Source organism: Drosophila subpulchrella, chromosome 3L (genome assembly GCF_014743375.2).
Source record: "Drosophila subpulchrella strain 33 F10 #4 breed RU33 chromosome 3L, RU_Dsub_v1.1 Primary Assembly, whole genome shotgun sequence".
Taxonomy (NCBI): Eukaryota; Metazoa; Arthropoda; class Insecta; order Diptera; family Drosophilidae; genus Drosophila; species Drosophila subpulchrella.
Window position 1 is genome coordinate 3,558,032 of NC_050612.1, and position 16,981 is coordinate 3,575,012.

The window sequence follows — 16,981 nt, forward strand, 5'->3', positions numbered from 1 at the left end:
GAAGAAGCGAATCCTGTGAAGCTGGATTAAGCTGAAGTTCCTGTGACGCTGGAAGAAGAAGCGTATCCTGTGAAGCTGGATTAAGCTGAAGTTCCTTTAGTGGGAAGGGGGTTGCTTGAGTGTGATCCTTTGTTGTTAAAGGATCACGTCGGGGTCACCAATGTTTGTGCCTAACCGAAGTAGACACCTGCAGGACGATCGCGTCGCGGCAATGGTAACGATGGTTACTACAATGCCGGACCACAGGCGATGCTGAACTGCGCTGAGGTTGAGCTAACGTGGTTAGCTGCTAGTTGAGATAGTGTATTACGAGCCCTATTCCTAGAGGTAGGAAGTGGAACCGCGGAGTTATGAGGTGTGTTGATAACTGATGTATTCTTCATTTGTACATTATTATATACTACTTGGAACACGGAAGTTAAGTGTAATGATTAGTGAAGTAAGCTATATTCTAAAGTAGGCCAGGGAATTATGATTATGGTAGCAGTTGCGTAGTTGGCTCGGCTGACACCGCAAATGTGCTGACTGCATTGGCGGGTCAGCGTATCGTTGTAACGGTGAGATGGTGAGTTAGTGAGACATATAATATGCTGACCAGCAATTCTCATCTGCAGTGAGTGCTACTGAGCGCCTGGTACTGTTCCCAACTTGGCTACTGCTTGATTTGTTGGGTGTGGTCATGATGAGTACCTTTTGGTACGAACAATATCCTAAAGCCTCTTATGATCCATGGTTGTTCATACAAATTTATTTTTTTGAAATAGATTATCGATTTGATATAAAGTTGCAAATAGAATTCATATCCCTTCCAATTCATGTCTACACTTTAAATAATTCTAAGTCTTATATAACACTGAAGTATGTGTAGCATATAACGCATGTTACAAAACTTATGTATGTATTATTTCCTTTTTAAATTTCCAGTATTATACTACAATAAGAATCAACAAACTCAATGATGCGATACATTAAAACAATAAAAGAAAAAAAAAATAAAATAAAACCAGCTTTTATACCCGTTACTCGTAGAGAAAAAGGGAAAACTAGATTCGTCGGAAAGCATGTAACAGGTAAAAGGAAGCTTTTCCGACCCCATAAAGAAAGAGAATTGGAATTTCAGTTTAAGATTCCGTAGCCCTGTACGCAGCGCAAGTTTGTTACGCGAATATGCCACGCCCACCCAAATTAAGAAATTAAGACTCGGCTAGTGATCCTGATTAAGAAAATATATACTTAATGCGGTACTTAAGGTGGTCATCCTGTACATACTTTTCCTCGAATACAATATACCCTTTTACTCTGCGATTAACGGAGTAAAAACAACAAATGAACTGATGCGTACCTTAAAAATTTGTGGGGCTAGCCCTAAAAATTTTTAAACTTTTTTTCAAAATTATAACAAAGAACGATTTTTTTTATTTTGAAAGAAAGGATTTTAGAGATATAAATTCAACAGAAACGAAGTAAACACAGAGGACAATTTTAAAATATGGCGTTTGGAGTTTGTTAAAAACTTTTAAAAAACTTAAAAAAAAAATGGTTTTTTGTTGGTTAAACCGTAATACGTAAATCCTATACGTAAAGAAAGTTTTCCTTTTCCGTTTGCAGGTTTATAAATGGACAGAAATACATACATGTACAAATATTCGATAAAAAATCACCAACATTGAGATATTGTTGGCTTGAAACAATTTTATCAAAGTTTGATCAAAGTTGGTCTTTTAAATCTTGCTGCAGTAATATATCCAGTGGGACGAATTTAAGGAACTATTTTATGTAGAGTAAATATTAGTTTCAAGCTGCTTAACATTTTGGATCTATAACTGATAGCTGTAAAGCGAACGGTTTTATTATATGGATTCGTTTATAGAAACCAAAATCAGTTTTGGGTAAGGTTAAGTTCAACATTTAAAAGGGGACAGTAAAAAACAGTTACATGCGACTTGTCAGTTTATTGTTTGTTTCTTTTTTTTTTTTTTTGTGATACTCAGGCTTATCCCTGGAGTTGGTTGATCAGGCGGCGCTGCCTGGCGATCAGATTCTCCATCCGGCGCCTCCTCGTCTCCTGGCGCTGCCTCCGCTCCTGGCGACGACGGCGCTCGCGAGCCAGGCGGCGGGCACGCCTGCGTCTCCTGGCAGCCGCCGAGGAAGAGGACGAGGATGAGGAGGAGGAGGCGGTGGTCGTGGTGGTGGCCGAGGCGGCGGTGGTCGTGGTGGTGGCCGAGGCGGCGGTGGTCGTGGTGGTGGCCGAGGAGGCAGTGGTAGTGGTAGTGCTGGCAGAGGAGGAGGTGGAGGTGGTGGAGGACGCCCCACTGCCCTCCTGAGCCAGGAGCAGGCACAGGAGCACGCCGAAGCCAAAAGCGAATAGGAAGCGCATTGTAGTGTGTCTGATCTAGAAAACTGGTCGGCCTTTTATACGCAATCTGGGGCAAAGTTAACATTCATGTTTGTATGTGTGTGTATACCATGTAATCGGTAAATACCTGGTTCGAGCTAGTCAACACAAAATATTTGCTCAGCTTCTTGGTTCTCACACTGTCTTTAGCAAAATCGAAAATGGTGTTGTGCTTGTAAGGTCGACTGAATGGAGCCTACTTGTTGAGATACCGATGTTAATGGTAGGCAAAGCAGTTTAAGGTAGACAAATGTAGCGGTTTTTTTTAAATCAAGAAACCTTTGTGTGCCTGCTTCCCTGGTTTTTTCTTAAGTGACGTCCTGTTACTCGGCGGTACTTTTCCTTAGAGGCACTTCTAAAGTCAAAGCAGGTTTTCTGCGTTTGAGAAACCGGCTACTGCGCAGCCATTATCGTATATGCTGATAAAGACTGGCCAGTCCTCTACGTTGCCATTGAAGGTGGGTAGACCCGGAGAAAGGACCTGTCTTGCGGCTAGTTGAGTCGCAGTTGGTCCAATTGCTAATGGTGGAAGTAAAATGGCGTTTGCTCCTTGTGTCTGGGAGAGCAATGTGTATTTTTTCTCGATGCATCTCTGTTCAGTCTTACGTGTTTTTTCCAGCACTGCCAACATCAAAGTATTTGGACCCGATGTGTTTGTATTGGTGGGACTAAAGTTCAGGTTTGCAAAGGTTTTCAATATGGAGACATCCAAGTTGACTTGATTAGTTTGTATGTCAAACGGATTGTACTTTTCCAATTGATGTTGCAGTCCACTTGTTGAAGCCGCTTCACCTTCCGAAACTTTACAAATCCAGTCCAGCGCAACAGCGCTGTAACATATGGGGAAATTGACCCTTTCGTCTGGCCAAAATTAATAACTCCCACAATTTTAAAAATATCAAAGTAAAACTTAAGCAACCGTAGTTTTTATCAAAAATCATATTTATTTATTTAAATGTTTACCAACTTTGTATAAAAATACCGCGGATCAGACAATTATATCATATAGCTGTCATAGGAATTTTTGCGGATAAAAGCACATAAGTTTAATACAGTATTAAGTAATAACATATCCTAAAGTTCTCATAAAAAGCATTGGGCGGAATTTTCTATACATTAAAAAAAATTTTTTTTTTAAGTAGTAGCAGAGATTTTGGTTTACAGCCTGTAAAGACCACTTAAATTGGTCAGAGCTAGGTACTTCTGCTCAGTTATGATATTATTTAAAGGGAATTTTGTAAATTTGAGTTTATGGTCTACAAAATTAAATAACAGAAGAATTGGCAATAAGTGGCGACTATAACACTATACATTTTGACAAGAACTAAGTACTCTACAAATCTCAGTAGGTTGAACTCATTTAATTACACTATTACAATTTAGTTGAACCCAGAGAAAACACTATAGTCCATGGACTTAACTATTAAATATCCGTTACTCAGCTTAAGGAAGTCAGAGAGGGATTGAGATATGCTTAAAGCAGTGGTCGGCGCAGAACACTTCCCTATGCTCACTAGATAGGCCGCTGCCGACCCCTGGCTTAAAGCAACTATACTTTTTATACCCGTTACTCGTAGAGTAAAAGGGTATACTAGACTCGTCAGAAAGTATGTAACAGGCAGAAGGAAGCGTTTCCGACCCAATAAAGTATATATATTCTTGATCAGGACCACTAGCCGAGTCGATCTAGCCATGTCCGTCTGTCCGTTCGTCCGGATGAACGCTGAGATCTCGGAAACTATAAGAGCTAGGCTATTAAGATTTGGCATGCAGATTCCTGAGCTTCTTACGCAGCGCAAGTTTGTTTCAGCAGAGTGCCACGCCCACTCTAACGCCCACAAACCGCCCAAAGCTGTGGCTACTACAGTTTTGATGCTAGAATAAAAATTTTAACTGAATTGTATTGCTCTCGTCAATACCTATCGATTGACCTAAAAAAAGTTTGCCACGCCAACTTTAACGCCCATAAACCGCCCACAAAATTCAAAAAATCGTAAGTATGAACGTGGATATCTCGGAAACTGTCAAAGATAGAGAAATGGGATTTCAGATTTAGATTCCGTAGCTTTGTACGCAGCGCAATTTTGTTACGCGAATATGCCACGCCCACTCTAGCGCCCACAAACCGCCCAAAACTGTGGCTCCCACAATTTTCATGCTAGATAAAAAATTTTAACTGAAATGTATTGGTCTCCTCAATACCTATCGATTGATCAAAATTGCAACGCCCACTCTAACGCCCATAACGCATAAATCTGTCTACCGCCCGTAGGTGGGGCATTTCAATCGCGCTTTGCTGCTTGCATATCTCCATTACCCTTTGGTCCCTTTAGCTGAGTAACGGGTATCTGATAGTCGAGGTACTCGACTATAGCGTTCTTCCTTGTTTAAAATTTATTTTTCCGATTGTTCCTATGTGAGCTATAAGAGCTCGTATAGTTGACCGATCCGGCCGGTTCCGACTTATATACAACCTGCAAAAGAAGGAAGACTTTTGGGAAAGTTTCAGACCGATAGCTTTAAAATTAAGAGACTAGTTTGCATAAATACCAAAACTGGTTATCAATCAAGTATTGTGTTTAGTGGGGAACCCAAAAGAAAGACTAGATTTTATGGGCTCATAGATTCTAGAAAACTATTGCTACAGATACTTGATATATGTCAATGCTATGGGCGAGGAAGAGGGCTTCTCGCTCTTTCTCTCTCTCTAAAATTTAGAGTCTAAATTGACCTGCAGAGCATTGCGCCAAAAAGAGACGGACGATTGTTTACGTAATGTTGCAAAGAACTAGAAGGCAGTAAAAGGACAGAATCCGTGCACGTAAAATGGTCGACCAGGGACTTTACAACGCTGTCAATCTTTCTGAGTCTCATGACTCTACGACAGTTCCGCTACTGAAGTTCCGCTATTCAGCACTGGCACAAAATCATCACGCAGTCGACTGCGACGCTACAGAGCCGAGCACAAGGCGGCAAAGCGTTCCTCAGCGGTTTTTTAGTGCTTAAAAATGCGCTTAAGGTAATAAATTTGGCCATTTTTGTGCAATGATGAATCGTAGGACATGTTTGTCTTAAAATGAGCACCACTTTTCATACAAAATCAGCGCTGACTAAGCGCACGGTGATGTCCTTTTTACAGTGATTCAGTGCATAAAAAGTTGAATGGTACTGCTAGTGTGCTGGCAGAGGCCGAGACAATATACAAGGTGAGTTCCAAAGTAAACAGGTCTTTTTGAATCTAGCGCCCTCTAGTGGCGCCATCTATATGTCAACTGGTGCGTTAGAATCTGCTATCGTTTATCGACTTCCATTTCATGACATTTCATCTATTGGAAGTGAGGTTATTGCGTTTTAAGTGTCAGTATGTTTTTGTCATCGGTGCGAAAATGAACTTCGAACAAAGAGCCGACATTAAATATTGTTTTAAAATTGGTAAAGCTTTTACCGAAACGTTTCAATTGATGAAACAAGTTTATGGCGATGATTGCTTCTACGTTTTCAAAATGGTCGTGAGGACATAAATGACGATGAACATGTGGGCCAACCAAAATCCGTGATCACCGAAAATTCCATCGAAACTGTGCGTGAATTCATAAAAAATCAGCCGAAATCATCATTGAAATTCATGGAAATAGAATTGAACATTTCCAAAACATCGATTTATCGCATTTTGACCGAACATTTGGGCTTACAAAAGATGTGTGCACGGTTTGTCCCGCACAAATTGACTGACGTCCAAAAATTGCACAGAATTCAACATTCGAAGGACATCATTAAAGAGGCAAAAAAAGACCCGAACTTTCTTTACAAGATTGTGATTAGTGACGAAACGTGGTGTTTTCAATATGATCCCGAAACGAAACGCCAGAGTGTTGAATGGAAGGCGCCGGACGAGCCGAAACCCAAAAAATCGCGCCTGGAGAAGTCAAAAGTGAAGACAATGCTGATTTGTTTTTATGATTCCAAGTGTATTGTCCACAAAGAATTTGTTCCACCCGGCCAAAACGTTAATGCGGTATTCTACATTGGAGTTTTGAAGCGTTTGGTGCGCCGTATTCGACGTGTTCGGCCCGAAAATCGCGAAGATGGAAGTTGGCGTTTGTTGCACGATAATGCGCCGTCTCATCGATCGACGCTTGTGTCCGAAATCACATTTTAACCATCAACCACTCCCCGTATTCACCTGATATGGCACCGTGCGACTTCTACCTTTTCGGAAAAATGCATTTGCCGATGAAAGGAAAGCGTTATGCAGACGTAGAGGCCATTCAAAAGGCTTGCACCGGCATACAACGAGCTAAAACACTCGTACGATATGCTTTTGGACCGTGCAAAACGCTGTATTAAAGCAGAAGGAGACTATTTTGAATAAAATAAATTGATTTTGCCGAAAAAACTATTTGTTCTGTCTTTTTTTTTAAAGTCCTGTTTACTTTGGAACTCACCTTGTAGATATGTATATATACATTTTTTAGAGACTGGCTATTCCCTATGGCCGCTCAATAGGACGTGTGCCTATTGCAATTTTTTCGAATTTTCCAGGTGTCCTCCAAGTTTAAGGCTGTCACCTTAACGTAAGTTAAGCTTTATCAATTTTCAACTTAAAAGCTGAGAAACGGGTATCTGATAGTCGAGATACTCGGCCTTAGCATTCTCACATGTATTTATTTCAGCTGTTAAACTCAAAATATAAATGGTTCTGTGTGCAGTTTAAGCAACTTAATGGAGTTTTTTAATATTCTCAAATAGGGCGTGTGGGTACTTTGTAGATAGGAAAATGTTTCCAAAGCGATCTTTAACCGCGCAGCTGATTGATCAGGCGGCGCTGGTTCTCCAGTTGCAGGCGCAGTCTCTCAGCTTGGCGCTGCCTCCTGCGCTCCCTACGCTGGCGCTCCCTAGCCAGACGACGGCGGCGGGCACGCCTGCGTCTCCTGGCAGCCGCCGAGGAAGAGGACGAGGAGGAGGAGGAGGAGGCGGTGGTCGTGGTGGTGGCCGAGGCGGCGGTGGTCGTGGTGGTGGCCGAGGCGGCGGTGGTCGTGGTGGTGGCCGAGGAGGCAGTGGTAGTGGTAGTGCTGGCAGAGGAGGAGGTGGAGGTGGTGGAGGACGCCCCACTGCCCTCCTGAGCCAGGAGCAGGCACAGGAGCACGCCGAAGCCAAAAGCGAATAGGAAGCGCATTGTAGTGTGTCTGATCTAGAAAACTGGTCGGCCTTTTATACGCAATCTGGGGCAAAGTTAACATTCATGTTTGTATGTGTGTGTATACCATGTAATCGGTAAATACCTGGTGCGGGCCAGACAACACAAAATATTTGCTCAGCTTCTCGGTTCTCACACTGTCTTCAGCATGATCAAAAATGGTGTTGAGCATGTAAGGTCAACTGAATGGAGCCAACTTTTTAATCACTGTGGACGGCAGTACACGTAGTGGCGAAGCGCGCAAGAGAGCGTGCGAAGACAACTACTATATATAGCCGCAGAATTGAAAATCTGCCATTATGGTCCGAATGATATACAAATCAAAAGGTATCGCAAAAACTAAGAAAGACTTTCGAAATATAGATTTGTTTGGGAGAAAAAGCGGTGAAAGTGTAAAATTAAAAATTTAGAAAAATTGATCTGCTGGATACGGTGGGAATACGCGTCGAATGACACCTCATTTGTTGAAATCCGATGTCCCGTTCAAAAGTAATTCAAAAAACAAGACTTTCTGCTTCTTCCCAAAATGAAAATGTTTGTCCCTTTGTTTGTGGGTTTGTATGCATCCCATCTTAGGTTTAGGGTTTTGGAAACCCTATGAGTGTATAAAGTAGCTTGAATTACAAAACGTTTGTTCGACGACTTTTGGAAAAACCAGCTAGTTTAGCGAAAAATCCAAAAAAAAAAGCCAGACTTAAAATGCTTATAGTATCTAAACAACTAATGCTACAGAAACGTGCTATGTATCTCTGAAAAGATAATTTAATTTGCTAAATACCCTTCATATAATAAAGTTGTCTGAATATAATAGATTTAGAGTTATGACAAAAAGTTATTTTTCAAAACAACTTTTCTATCATACTTCTACCATATTCTAAAAATTGAGTCAAACGATTTCTTTTTAAATTTCAAATCATATAGTCATTGAGATTCCTCAACTTTTGATCTATAACACTTTTTGCCCTAAAACTCGTTTCAGCTCCGTATACGAATATTTCATACTTATTGGAATAAACAAGAAAACAACCAATTTGATGAAAAATATTCTTATTACATTTTTTCAAACGGAAAATCTTTTATGGTTTTAGGGTCCTTTACTTGCATGAAGCTAATTGAAATAGGAAACTTGATCTATTTGTTCTACCACTTTGGAAAAACCCGCTAGTTCGGCGGGAAATGTAAGAAACGACAGGTTTCTCTTGAAATCTGAAACTATACTACTATAACTATATTAAATTTATGTATTCGGCACGCTACAACAGAAAATGTACGTGTAGGTAAATAAATATTTACTGTTGCGGGCCGAAATTATAAATTTAATATAGTTTATTTATTTTATCGAATGTAATATCATTTTTCGTCACAATTGTAAATATCAGAAATTTTTGTTAAAGGCGCGTTCGCCCTACTTTTTACCTCGTTAAGAGGTGTTTTTGTTTGATTCAAAGTTAAGTCTGAAACTTAAAAAGAAATCGATTAAACCAATTTTAAGAAAATGTTACAAAAATTGTTTACTATAACTTTAAATATACTGTATTAAGAGAATTTAAGCAAAGGCAACGTGCTTAGCATATTCAATTAACTTTTCAGACACATCTGGAGCATTAGCTTATTACACTCATAAAATTATTTTTCTAAATACTAGAAAAATCGCCCTAAACATGAAATCGCCCTTACATTAAGAAAAATCGCCCAAAATATAGGAAAAATGGCCATAGAAAATATGTTTTAGGGTTAATTTTTCTAAAATTTCTATTATTTAGGGCGAATTTTTCTGAGCATAAGCTTTTAATATTTTCTCATATTTATGGCAAATTGCCTTATTTCGTCGAACAAAAAATCATCCAAAATCGCCCTTGAAACTAGAAAATCGGCCTTGAAATTTGAAATTCGGTAGCCTAGCGGTCTAATGCGTTAAACTTTCAAACGCATCTAAATGGCGTGAGTTCGAGCCCACAAAGAGTCAACATTTATTTTTCTTTTTTGTGCAAGTTTTTAGAATTGAATTCCTAAACAATTTTGTGTGCAGCGGCAAAACAAATTTTAGAACACGTCAAAATAACAAATAAAAAAAATGTATATTACATTAAAATAATAATTTTTTAATGTATTTGGTAAAATAACACGAAGTTTGTTGTCGTTAGTGAGAATATTTCTTAGAATTAAATTGAGAATTGGTTCTTAGAACAAATTGAGATATGCACCCTTTTTGCGCGTCGCTTATTGCGATGCGTTTTTGGTGCAGCGGTAGTGCTCTCGACTGCGAACCCAGCGGTCGTGAGTTCGATTCTCGCTGCGACCACGAAGATTTTTCTCAAGAAGTAAGTTGTTTTATATTAATGATATTTCCCTGATTGTGTTTAATGACTACTTTTCAGTTTATATGACTCTAATTAGCAGTTTACCAACAGGCCTGGAGCGGCCAAATAATAAATAACCTTGCCCTTTTCCCACCCTCTCAAATTATAGTGAATAAAGGACACTAAGTCAAATAATACTAAAAAAATTCCTGGAAAATGTACCGCAGATAACCAGCAAACATGTCCAAGCACGATTTTTTTTTATAAAAATTAGCTTTAATATTTAGGGCACTTGCTCTTGTTTTTAGGGCGCTTCACCCTAATTTCAAGAAATACCGCCGTTGATGCTTAAACTTTTTTTTTCATATGTTAAGGATATTTACCTTTGAAAACAGAAAAATCGCCATAGATTTAAGAAAATTAACCCTAAATCAAAGAAAAATCGCCCTAAGTGTAAGACCAATACATGCCTATTTTTAGAAAATGTTGCCCTTATTTTGTTACCCAGTCGCCATTGACCCCCGTTTTAGGGCGATTTTACAGTAAAATTTCTATGAGTGTAGAAACTAAAAGCCTTTAAAGGGTTCCAGGACTCTTAAATCAAAAAGGTATTAATTGAAATACACAAACAAAGAGACAAACATTTATATTTTGGAAAGTCCCCCAAAACCTTGCTTTTGGAATAAATTTTAAAAGTATCCTTGGATTTTTAACAAATGAGGTGTCAATCAACGCGTATTCTCAGTTGGACATGTTCCCTTTCAAAAGAATGAAATGCATTTTGATAAAAAGTTTAAGATAAGTTTTAAGAAATTTAATAAAATCAAAATTTTGCAAGGAAAGTCAGCAAAATTAAGGCATAAAAAGGAAAGCAATAATATTTAAAACAAAGAAATAATATAAAAAGAAGTTGCAAAATTTAATATGTTTGAAGTTAGGAGAACAAACAAGGGAGAACGCTATAGTCGAATACGTCGACTATCAGATACCCCTTACTCAGCTTAAGGGACCAAAGGGAAATGGAGATATGCAAGCAGCAGCGCGAGATTTAAATGCGCCACCTACCGGCGGAATACAGATTTAAGCGTTGTGGGCGTTAGGGTAGGCGTGGCAAATTTGCTATTCAATAAATAGAGAGCGTCACATTTGTTAAAGTGTGACCAAGCCGAAAATACCATATAATACCATAAAATCTAAGAAAAATGCTCCTAAATACTTATATACCATTAAAATACTTTTGAGAAAAATCAGAGCTGATAAAATACCAAAAAGTATTTAGAAATACAAAATATTCGGGGTGGTTGGGCAGCCGTAACTAAAACCATAATCCTTAAATATCAAAGCTGTTTTTCTTTTGCAAACCTAACGCACCCAATCAGTTGTGGCATCAGCTTTGGTATTTCCTACGGACGATGGGCCAGCCAACAGATTAGGGCCAATAAGACCTCGCCCTCGGAATTGACACCCAAAGAATCCTGGTACATCATGGTCATAACATCCTCGAAGGGCATCTGCCGAAAATGAATTCCCCCCACCACGGCCAGAAAATGAACCCCGATCCTCTGAAGCATCATCTTGCGGAGCGCTTCGAGCTCGGGATACTTAAATTTAATAACATAATTTAAATTATGTTGTGTATATGGGTTACAAATTTAATACATACATATATGTAATTTGAGTTATATTTTACAATTATTTGGTCAAATAGAAATCTTAAAATCGTTCTATATTCAAAATAAAAGACATCATATTCCGAACAAATTGAAAAAGTATTTACTCGAAATATAAAAAACCATCAAATATACTATGAATTTAACTACCTTTTATAATAGTCAAAACCAAGATGGCCACATTGGATTTGAATGTGACTAACTTGTTTTTAAATAAAATTCACTTTTATTTGAATACTTACATATTTGACATAAGGCTTAAATATGTTTTTTATTTAAATGAAAGGTTTTTATATTAAGGCCGCTGAAACTAGCTCAAAATTTTTGTTCACAAAATGGAAAGTTACTGTGTGCTTAATTTGCACGGGAAATCCATCCATCCGCGGTAATTGCAACATACTGGACCCCTTCGAGCTCATATTCAAGATCCTTTCTCAACTCGTTGTATAGCTTAGGTAGCATTATGTCTCTGAAATAGGTTCTGCATCAAATCACGGAATCCATCGTCGTCAACCATGCTAAACGGCTGAACGTCCCGTGCTATCATTAGCATTACATACTTATCCAATGATGTTTTTTGTTGGGAATCTGACGGATACTCTACATTCCGTTGCATGTAACTATCCAACCTAGGTGACTGATTATCTATTTCACAAACACTATAGTTTGGATGAATCCGTTTGAGGTGGTCCATTAGGTGGCCTTCGTCTTGTCCTCGGTTTTTTTTAAAGTGCCACACACATGATGATTCTAGCTTTCTTTTCGTAGACGGACCTTCAACGTTTTCCTTCGTTGTACCTATAATATAAAAAGGACACATGGAATTGGCCGCAACACGTGGGACGTGCACAATCTACTACAATGCTTGCAGTTGGCCATGCACTGCGCAGTTTTAAAATTACTTACGGTTAAAGAACGTAGGCTCGGTTCAAGTTCGTCGGATGTCGGGGTTCTTCCCTGCTGGCAGGTACTATATACTCTGACACATTTATTTAGTGCGCGGTTTCAATGAAACAATGTTAATATGGTACTAGGACATTATGCGCCGACACGCCAAATAACAACTGGGAATTTAATAAGTTAGGGAATTTGATGTTATTTTTCCCTAAGTCTTTACCCTCCCTACCTTGACAATGTCATTCGCCTGTAGCATTGTCCAGTGGCTAAGTCCCTAGGGTTCCTAGCACATCTCGTATAAAGAGTTAGACATAAGTACTCGACAGACAATTTAGTTATTTATTCAAAAATCATTTCCATTTCGATTTAGTTTCTAATTATTTCATTTAAATTCCAATTTCAATACCTGACCTTTCGCTACAAAGTATGCATTTCTTAATAACAATTGAATTCCAAGTTCAGTTTCTATTTAGTAAGTACACCCAGAAATAAGATGGACAAAATTTTAGGTCACGCATGACCTAAAAATTTTAATATGGACTAAAAGTTCATCTTTAGGTTATACACTGCCTAAAAAGTTACAATTTTGTACTTTTTGCCACATTTTTTAGGACACGAACAGCCTAATATTTTAGGTCATCGTGGGCCTTAAAAATATAGCATTTTACCTAAAAATATTTGACAGCTAAAAACCTTTTAAACGAATTATGTCTGTTATATATTGATGTTGGACCTAGCCAAATATATAATTACTTAATCAATTATTTAAGGTACTATTTTAAGAATAAAAATGTATTAACATCAAGGTAAGCTGTACAATAGAGGTGGACGACAGCCGATAGATAAATGCAATACACAGCGTAACCTTTCATGCTATCATCGCGTTAAAATCGATGGTTTGCCATCTCGCGCAGAATAATATTCATTCTCAGAATATTTTGTACATGGTAAGATTCAGTTAAAAAGTTCTACATCGTTTCTTGGCTTGCATAAAGGAGTATAATGGAGTATATTCGCGTAACAAGCTTGCGCTGCGCTCAAGCCTACAGAATCTAAATCTGAAATCCCGTTTCTCTATCCTTGATATTTTCCGAGATATCTGCGTTCATATTTACGATTTTTTGAAGTTTGTGGGCGGTTTGTGAGCGTTACAGTGGGCGTGGAAAACTTTTTTCAATCGATAGGTATGGATGAGAACAATACATTTCAGTAAAAAATTTTATTCTAGTATCAAAACTGTAGGAGCCAGTTTTGGGCGGTTTGTGGGCGTTAGAGTGGGAGTGGCACTCTGCTGAAACAAACTTGCGCTGCGTAAGAAGCTCAGGAATCTGCACGCCAAATCTCAATAGCCTAGCTTGTATAGTTTCCGAGATCTCAGCGTTCATCCGGACAGACAGACGGACATGGCTAGATCGACTCGGCTAGTGATATATATGATATAGGGGTATATTGAATAGGCCTGGTAAAGGAAATACTCATAATCATTAATAGGAACTGTTACCCTACTTCGCATCGCGTGATGTAGAACTTCATTTAGAAATTGTTGGCATATGCCATGGGAACCTTTTTGTACACAAGTATCGGATTGTGGGGACTAACTTCTTTCTTTATTTGTAAATAATGAAATATTTCACTAAAACTCGGCTGCAATACCGCAGGTTCAAATAGCGATTGGAATTTTTGCGGTTTATAGGAAGCGACCCCTGACCGCTAGGCTTGGAACTTCGCCTATCCCCGGTTCTGTCGCCGCCTTTGCTGGCGTCTATTTTGCTGTTGTTGGCGGCGGCGCCTTTGGCGCTGTTGACGCCTGCGACGTTGCCGTGCCAAGCGGCGGCGGCGGGCGGCGGCTCTGCGACGACGGGCAGCCGCGCTTGAGGACGAGGACGAGGACGAGGTGGTGGTGGTGGTCGTGGTCGTGGAAGCCGTGGTTGTTGTGGTGGCAGAAGAAGAAGCGGCGGCTTCAGTCGTCGCGGAAGAGGATGAAGCGGTGGTTGTGGTTGTGGTTGTGGCTGAGGAGCTAGAGGTCGAGCTTTCAGTGCTTGTGGTAGTATCTGCTGGGCAACCCGGCTGGGCGAGCAGAAGGCAGCCCAGAAGGCCCAAGAGCAAAACGTATGTGAAGCGCATTCTGTGCTTTGGTTTTGGAAAGTCAAAGGGACGGTCTATTTATACGAAAATATTCAGGGAATTATGATCGTCACGCCAGTTGGTTGTTTATCATGTCTCCATACTTTCAAGGTTACAACTATTTATCTCTTTGTATACGTCAATCTGAGTAAACATCACCATGCTAACAAACTAACAACCCTATTTACAAGCACTTGGTAAACCACCACAACTCAAATTTGCTATAAAAACCTGCGTAGGTGGGAAAATCCGTCAGACACATTCAGCACGCGCTTCTCGTTCGTTTTAGTCCTTGTCGTCCTAGGATGTCTTCTGTTCATCCAGGAGGGCAGTGGGCAGTCGAGCTCATCCACCACCGACTCCTCTGCCACCGCTACCACTGACTTGTCCGCCACCACGACCACCGCCTCCTCCTCCTAGTCCTCTTCCTCGGCGGCTGCCAGGAGACGCAGGCGTGCCCGCCGCCGTCGTCTGGCTAGGGAGCGCCAGCGTAGGGAGCGATGGAGGCAGCGCCAACCTGAGAGACTGCGCCTGCAACTAGAGAACCAGCGCCCCCTGATCAAACGATGCGCAGGATAAAGATCGCTTGGAAAACAATTTTCCTATCTACACATTGGTTCTAGAATACTAAAAATACTCTAGAATTGAGAGTATGCGTACTCCTGAGATAAGCAACACTTTCTCTTGAATTCGGATGGACTACATCCAGGAAATTTTTGCACTTGCATTTGAGAATTTGAGAATAAATCGACCTTATCTCACATTTGAGGTTTAGAGATACGTTTTGAGTGTATAGACTCGTAAGAATGATAGTATTTTAAAAATCTAGTAGTAGTATGTAAAAATCTGCAGAAATCATGGTTGATTTGTTCACCTGAGCTAAGAAATAAGTATGTAATGATGTACATAAACCGTTAAATTTAGATCGCAGTAAAGTATAAGTTGCTATGCACAGTAACATCAAGCTAAAGAAAAAAACATCCCTTGTACATTTTTTTCCACAATATATTTGTGTATAAAACAAATTGAGGTTATTATTTTAAATTCTTTCCTAATTGCGTTATCATCAGAACAAATTGTATTGGTTCCAATTTAGATTTAAAATCACGTTATCAAGAAATAAAAGTGACACACATTTTTAAATTGCAAAATATTTTATTAATTAAACCATCGATATAACACTATAGTGGAAAACAGTTTATCACTATGGACGGTACACGTAATGACGAAGCGCACCAGGCGACTACTATATATAATCCGATGCTCGCTGCAAAAGTTATACGCAAAACAAGATTTTGGGGGACTTATCAAAATTTAAACATGAAAGCAAGATATAGTCAATTGCCTCGACTATCAGATACCCGTTACTCAGCTAAAGGAAGCAAAACGAAAATGGAGATATACAAACAAGACGCGAGATTGTAAAGCGCCACCTATCTGCGATTTCAATGTTACCATACATGTGGGCAGCAGACAGATTTAAGAGATATGCTCGTTTGTGGGCGTTAGAGTGGGCGTGGCAAACTTTTTTTTAAGTCGATAGGTATTGACTATACCAATACATTTCAGTTTTTGTTTTCAATTTTTTTTCTAGCATGAAAACTGTGGGGGCCACAGTTTTGGGCGGCTTGTGGGAGGTAGAGTGGGCGTGCCAAGCTTTTGTTAGGTCGATCGATAGGTATTAACAAAACCAATATATATCAGTTCCAATTTTTTCTACCACTAAAACTGTTTTGGGCGGTTTTGTAAGCGCCAGAGTGTTCGTAACAAGGCAAGGAACCTAACTCTGAAATCACAATTCTCTCTCTTCCGAGACACAGGCGTTTATATGGACGATTGTTTGAAATTTGTGGGCGTTAGAGTAGGCGTGGCCACCTTTTTTAGTCTAACGATATGTATTTACAAGAGCAATTAATTTCATTAAAAATTTTGTTTCTTGCTCTAAAACTGTTGGAGCCACTGTTGTGGTCGATTTGTGGGCATGGCACATTCGATAAACAAAATGGCGCTGCAGACGAAATAAAGGAATATAAATCTGAAATCCCAACACTTAAGCTTTGATACGGACAGACAACATGGCTAGTGATGCTGATCAAGAATATATATACTTTATGGGGTCGGAGACGCTTCCTTCTACTTGTTACATACTTTTCCCCGAATACAATATACTTTTTTACTCTACGAGTAAGGTAAAGTATAATTAAAAACAGCTATAAATAGCTAAATATCGTTCGACCGTAACTTGTGAATTACCAAAGCTATATGTTGTTAAAAAGGTATTTTGAAATAATATATACGCCTTTCTACGTGATTTGTCTAAATATCAAAATTTATAATATTATGGCCCAAAGTTTTATATTTTGTTATATATGATATTTATTACTATGTTTATGCTATG

At 39.3% G+C, this 16,981-nt stretch overlaps 3 protein-coding genes and 1 pseudogene across 3 annotated transcripts; 1 reads left to right on the forward strand and 3 right to left on the reverse strand.

Annotated features, from left to right (window-relative positions):
• Window positions 1-1,932: 1,932 nt before the first annotated feature.
• Window positions 1,933-2,377, reverse strand: LOC119554606 (protein new-glue 1-like). The gene has a single exon (XM_037865598.1). It carries the CDS (start codon window positions 2,375-2,377, stop codon window positions 1,994-1,996), a length of 384 nt encoding a protein of 127 aa, XP_037721526.1. The 3' UTR covers window positions 1,933-1,993.
• A 4,611-nt stretch (window positions 2,378-6,988) lies between these two features.
• Window positions 6,989-7,571, reverse strand: LOC119554280 (protein new-glue 1-like). Its single transcript, XM_037865134.1, has one exon. It carries the CDS (start codon window positions 7,569-7,571, stop codon window positions 7,191-7,193), a length of 381 nt encoding a protein of 126 aa, XP_037721062.1. The 3' UTR covers window positions 6,989-7,190.
• A 6,473-nt stretch (window positions 7,572-14,044) lies between these two features.
• LOC119554352 (protein new-glue 1) lies at window positions 14,045-14,583 on the reverse strand. Its single transcript, XM_037865219.1, has one exon. The coding sequence runs from the start codon at window positions 14,581-14,583 to the stop codon at window positions 14,188-14,190; it is 396 nt and encodes a 131-aa protein (XP_037721147.1). The 3' UTR covers window positions 14,045-14,187.
• Window positions 14,584-14,675: 92 nt separating this feature from the next.
• On the forward strand, window positions 14,676-15,554 carry LOC119554986 (annotated as a pseudogene).
• Window positions 15,555-16,981: the final 1,427 nt, after the last annotated feature.

Coding starts and splice junctions, on each gene's coding strand:
- LOC119554352 (XM_037865219.1), bottom strand. CDS start 14,583: ATGCGCTTCACATACGTTTTGCTCTTGGGCCTTCTGGGCTGCCTTCTG.
- LOC119554606 (XM_037865598.1), bottom strand. CDS start 2,377: ATGCGCTTCCTATTCGCTTTTGGCTTCGGCGTGCTCCTGTGCCTGCTC.
- LOC119554280 (XM_037865134.1), bottom strand. CDS start 7,571: ATGCGCTTCCTATTCGCTTTTGGCTTCGGCGTGCTCCTGTGCCTGCTC.